The sequence below is a fragment of the Oryzias melastigma genome, linkage group LG4 (assembly GCF_002922805.2).
Source record: "Oryzias melastigma strain HK-1 linkage group LG4, ASM292280v2, whole genome shotgun sequence".
Taxonomy (NCBI): Eukaryota; Metazoa; Chordata; class Actinopteri; order Beloniformes; family Adrianichthyidae; genus Oryzias; species Oryzias melastigma.
The window spans coordinates 16,232,737-16,238,736 of record NC_050515.1 but is presented as its reverse complement, the minus strand read 5'-3'; the positions used below and the strand labels follow the sequence as shown (position 1 = coordinate 16,238,736).

Below are 6,000 nucleotides of genomic sequence, written 5' to 3'. Positions count from 1 at the left end.
GAGAAGAAAGAAATATGAGATGAACAAAGGAAAATGAGACTGGAAGGGGGGAAAATCCCAGAAGTACTATCGATCTGTGGTTGCAGCACACATCCAAACACAGACCAGTCAGCAAGAGGCTCACTGATGGTCAAATATGTGTAATTGATGGAGTTGAGTTTGACACAGCAGAGTAATGTGATCTGGAGTCTCTGCTGTTGGTGTATGCGTCTTTTCTATACTGTGGTTTGAAAGAAGAAAGGACAGAGATTTGCTATGGGGACTTGGTGTAAATTTGATGCAATAGAAATGCTGTATTTTTGATCTGTGCACCAACCCTATGGAGGGGGTTCCTCGTGGAGGAACAAAGGCCTAGAGTGCAAGAGGCGTTCCACCTTGAGGGGCTCACTCACACACATCCTTTAGGTTCAGCACTGTAAATCACAGAGTTTGTAGACGGGGATGAAGAAAGCGCTTCAAACCAAGCTTGTTAAAAATATTTTCAGTGAAGAAACTGGTGAAAATATGCAAATCAAATCAGTATTTCTGTGGCATTCATAAATACACGTGAATATAAATGTTTACTTTTATTTTATGTAAATGTTTTAGTAGTGGTGGCTGATATGGAAAAATGTATATCACAATATAAATATAGTAATACATATACAAATATCGTGATACAATATAAATATCAAGATACATGTAAAATAATGTATATCACAAAACAAATTATTTATATCACAATAATGATATATATCAAAATATACCACAATAAAGTGTATTTTCAGTTATTCTCTGAGGAAAAAATGTCATATCTTACTTTTCTGACTATTTTAAGTTACAGATAACTGTAAACAGTGTTCTCTCATTTATTCGCAGATTTTTTTTTTTTCTTTCAGTTACTTATATACATTTTTTGTATACACTAACAAGGCACCACCTATGCAATTGTCTCAGGGTTTTATAATGATATTTGGCATAATAATTAATCAAATTAGGTTATAAACAATATAAACAATAGAAGAGAAATGGCACAATAGACGCTAGGGCTAGTTATCGATAATAATCGATTCACTTCACCAGAGCTTGGATTGATTCGATTTGTATTCTTTTAATCCACTCTTTTCAATTTGATTCAATTCAAATTTGAGTTTACATAGTTTACACATTTAGACACATTAAATTCAGTTCCATTATACGTTAGCATCAAGCTTTTAGCTTTATGTGCTAGATCGATCTCTATTTTTATGAGTCGGTTATTGATCTATTATGTTTCAATTGATTCAAATCGATTAATTGATTTTATCTCCACAGCCCTAATAGACACTTTTCTTTCGCCCACACGATATTTATTGTCATATCGCCATGCCAAAAACACGCCAGATATCAGTTTTTGAGTAACTTGTATGATACTAACCAGTACCATGCATTCATTAATACCACCAAAATAGAAAAAAAAATGTGCTTAAAGGCTTTAAACTTTGTAAGCCACAATCAAAGCCTGCAACTGAGAATAATTATTGAAGACTTTGAATCCTGAGATGTCACCAGTGACGCTTAAATAGCAAAAAATCCTTAAAATATCATAACTTTTCAAGCGTTGCTTCAAACACTGCTGGAATTACATCGATCGTAATAAGGCTTGAAAAGTTACAGCAAGTCAAAGACCATTAACACTAGACTGACGTGGGTTAAGTCAACAATAACCCACTCCGGCAGGACTGAGCACAGCCACCAGACATAAGGTACTTGCACTGCATCAGCAACTTCTTTCTTAAAGCAGAAAAAAAAATCATTACACACTGGGGTTTTAAGATGTGCTGTTCAAGCTCTTTTGAAGAAGCACAAAGAAATGGGCAGCGAGGAGGACTGTGGGCGTGCTGGTCAGCGCCGTGCACTTAATTCAGCTGATGAAAAGCCCTATTCTCTTTTAATATCGGAAGATGTTTAGCACATGTCAACTATCCAGAGAATGTAGGCAGAGCTTATTGGAGAAATGTGTCCAGAAAGCCACACAATAAAAGTGTAATTGAAGAAAAAAGCTGCTTCTGGGGCAGTTTGAGACGGGAATTTACAGCGCGAGGAACAGTTTAGTCCAGCAGTTTCATAAGGAGGACACAAGGTTGATTTATGCTGATAGATTTTTACTGAAATAAATTGAATTGATCTCTTTTTGACTGAAGTTGATCGTTAATTTTTAGTTATTATACATTTGGGCTAACACGTAAGAATCAATTTCTCTTTACTGTCAACAATTTAATACATGGTTAGAACAGTGTTTGTTTTGAATGATTTTGAAATAAAGTAAGCTGTTTTATTCTACACAGTTTCACACAAAAGCAAGTGGTTGTTTTCTCCCTTTTTCTTGATTTATTTATTTTTGTTTGTGTGGCTGTGTGTTTAGCACTCGAGTGTTCTTTGTTCCACTGTCACTGTGTGTCTGGTTAAATTGTACGCCTTTGAGAAGAGATCGATTTGAGCACCAAGATAACTAAGTTATCAAACTGTTTTATTGACTGGCTGTCCCTTTTCCCTCCATCTTTACCTCCTCCACCCTTCCTCATGACCCATTTTATCCTCCCATCACTTCATTCTCCATCCCCCCTTTTCTTCCTGTCGTCCGTCCGCTGAACTGTCTTTTCTTTTTGTCACTATCTCCCAACAGGCCGACAGACTTGTCCCCCAGAGAAGTTTGATTGCGGAGGGGCTGCCAGCAAATGTGTTTCGTTGTCATGGCGATGCGACGGAGAGAGAGACTGTGAGAACGGAGCTGATGAAGAGCAGTGTGCCGCAGGTGAGTCTGCTGTGGGAGGTAACACGTGTCACTAATCCACCATCCATGTAAATGCTCTGCTACTAGACTTCTATACTTTTTTATATATATTACAAAAAAGTAAAAGTTTTTAAAATTTCAAAATCACATAATTAACCATTCTTTCTCATCAATTAAACAATAAAAATGTATTTAAAAATTTTTGGAAAATATTTTTGAATCCTGTAATGCCCACTATATCAAAGAACCGACAGAAAATTAAAATTTTTTTAATGAATATACCTTCTGATGAAATCCACACAAACAAGATATCTATTTGTAAGATTTTAGCTATTGTGTTGTATTAATGCAGTATTTTTCCTGAAATACATATCAGAAACCTAAAAAGCATCATAAAAGAGTAATATAGGTGATGTGCCACATATATATTGGTAATCTACCATTATCGCCCACTGTGGCATCTTTGCTCACACAGTTTCATCTTACAAAACTGCCACTGATGGATAATCCGATTGAAATCATCAAGGACACATCTGTTAAGTACATAATTGCACATAGAGAACACACCTTAGATATCGCTTTTAAATTGTTGTAATTAATCTGCAAATGTGACTTTATACCACTTAACCATTGAACCAGCTGTGCCCTTGCATGCATATTCCTGAAACCCCATGAAGTCCCTTGCAGCGTTAGAGCGCCACAAGTGGCTTTCACTGAAACAAACATCTGAGCTAAAGCTGAGTTTTTTTAAGCCTGCAACAAACACAAACATGCACTATTTTCTTTACTAACCTATAATATTTTAAGAATGTTTTTTTTTTTTTTAATGTCATGACTAGTGTAATGCAACCTTTTTTCCTTTATTGGATTTAAGACCTCAGTAGTAACTTTTTGGATTTGTTGTTTTTCTTTTTTGGTCCCATTTGACTTGGATCAAACTTGACAACTCCTGTTCATTTTGTTTAAGGTGGATCTTTGCTCATTCTTGTGTACATTACCTTTCTGACAACAACTGTCAGGCGTGTGCTGCTGTAGATTCTGGGGTTTGTTCAGGATTATTAACTGTTGACAGAAGAAGCTAACAGATTTTACTGTAGATCTCCCAAGAGGTTGTTGATTCTAGGACGCATACATTGTTTTTTCTTTTTCTTTTTTTTTTTGATGGTACTCCTAATAGCTCATTTTTTTTAAGAGTTGTATTTTAAAATTGACATCATATTTTCATCTGATTTGTAGCCCAGCTATTTTATAAACCTTACGAATGCTGTTTATGTTTGTTGTAACTTATCTTGTGGGAGTGTATTAAATATAAAAGGAAAATATCACACAAGAAAAATGTATTGTACTGTACACGAGAAGAATTCTGAGCTCAAAAGAAAGATTGGAAAACTATTTAGGCCCAATCTTTCCCATTTTTTAAATATCTATATCTACAGTGATTTGAATTCTAACATTAAAAAAAGTGAAACATTGGATCAGGTAATAAATGTTCTATAGTTTTTACATTTAACATTATTAGTTTTCATAAAAAATGTTTTGATGGTTTACTCAACTCAAAAATGTATTTTTTTAAATCTAGCAATTTATTGAGCTTTTGTTAATTGATCACTTTTTACAGTGTAGCTTCAATTAGAAATCCTTCTATTCAGTCAGAGAAGGTCCCCTGGAAGCTCTGTGGTTCAGAGTCAACCAACTGCATCGAGTTGTTTTATCTTCAAGTAGGAAAAGGAAAATAACTCGTATTTCATTAAAACATGTTCTTTAGTGTGCCAAAGGCAATAAAATATCATGAATATGATATAGTTTACTCTGAAAGGCTTAAGGAGTGCATGATAGGCCCTTTAAAAGAAAAAAGAAAAAAAATCCATAAATAGTAAGTGGATTCAAATATTTTATGAACAAATCCATTTTTCTTCCCTCAGAAGAATATATTTCTGCTTTTTGCAAAAAAAAACAGTAAGAGGATAAGGTGTGAAAGATTGATAACTTTTAATAACAGGACACCCAGAGCATTGTGCAGCAATATTACATTTGGTGACATTTCTGTTTTTGACGGCACACAGAGAGAAACATGGAAAGAGAAAAAGACCAGGATGAGAATGCTGTTTGAGGGCCTGGAAAGTGTAGTTTATGATGTAATAAATGCTGTATTTGCCTTATTTTACTGCAATTGAATAATTTATAACTGTTTTAATGCAAATTTCAGAGCAGAGAGCGAGGGGAGAAGATAGAAAAAGAGAAAAAAAGATTCAGAGTTTAAAGAAGAAAGAAGATGAATCATCAAGAGGCTCAAGATTAAACCAAAATCTGTCTTTTTGCTGAAAGTCAGACCCATTACAGCCATAAATTTAATGCAATGTACTTATTGTTAAGACTGTGGAAAGACAATAGCTGGCAATACTGTCTTTATTTACTGGTAGAAAAGGTTTTAAAACTGGAATTTTAAATGCAATATAGTTGAAAATTTAGGGGCATCTACCCTTGGTGTAAAAAAAAAAAATGTGCACACTAGTACAAAAAGTTTGAAGCGGGGAGCTTTTGGCTTCCCATAGTAGCTTGTACGACATATATATATATATCTCCATATCATGATGTAAGTAGAGAGAAAACGTATTTAGTAATTTTGTGCAAGTTCTCCCACTTCAAATGATGAGAGAGGCCTGTAATTGTCATCATAGGTATACCTAAACTATGAGAGGCAAAATGTGCAAAAAAAATCCAGAAAATCACATTGTCTGATTTTTAAAGAATTTATTTGTAAATTATGGTGGAAAAAGGTTTTTGGTTACCTACAAACAAGCATGACTTCTGTCTCTCACAGACCTGTAGTCTCTTCTCTAAGAGGATCCTCTGTCCTCCACTCGTTACCTTTATTAATGACACCTGTTTGAACTCGTTATCTATATAAAAGACACCTGTCCACAACCTCAAACAGTCAAAATTCCACAATAATGTTTAAAACTACAAAGATGGCATTCTCATCTGAGTTTAAGTGGACTACTTAATATTTCTGGAATAATACCCCCTTGTCTTCATTCCTTCTTTTGCTTTTTTTTTTAATTAAAAAGTGCTGATTGGTAGATTTAAAGGAACGTTAAATAACTTTTATTGTTTTTTGTTAGTTTTTGGTTTTGGGATCGATTTTATATCTTTAGAAGAGTTGCAGATCATGGTCCAGAAAACTTTATAGGTTTAATAAGGAGCAGGGTGGAGGTCTTTTGGTTTTTGATTATGGTGCTGAGACTGAT

General features: G+C 34.5%; 1 protein-coding gene across 1 annotated transcript in view; it reads left to right on the top strand.

Moving 5' to 3' along the window:
- The window catches only part of lrp8 (low density lipoprotein receptor-related protein 8, apolipoprotein e receptor), a 183,001-nt gene that overhangs the window by 104,343 nt on the left and 72,658 nt on the right, over positions 1-6,000 (top strand). Inside the window, exon 4 of the mRNA XM_024278627.2 lies at positions 2,645-2,773. Within this exon, the coding sequence (XP_024134395.1) occupies positions 2,645-2,773 (129 nt within the window). The remainder of the gene's footprint in view (positions 1-2,644; positions 2,774-6,000) is intronic.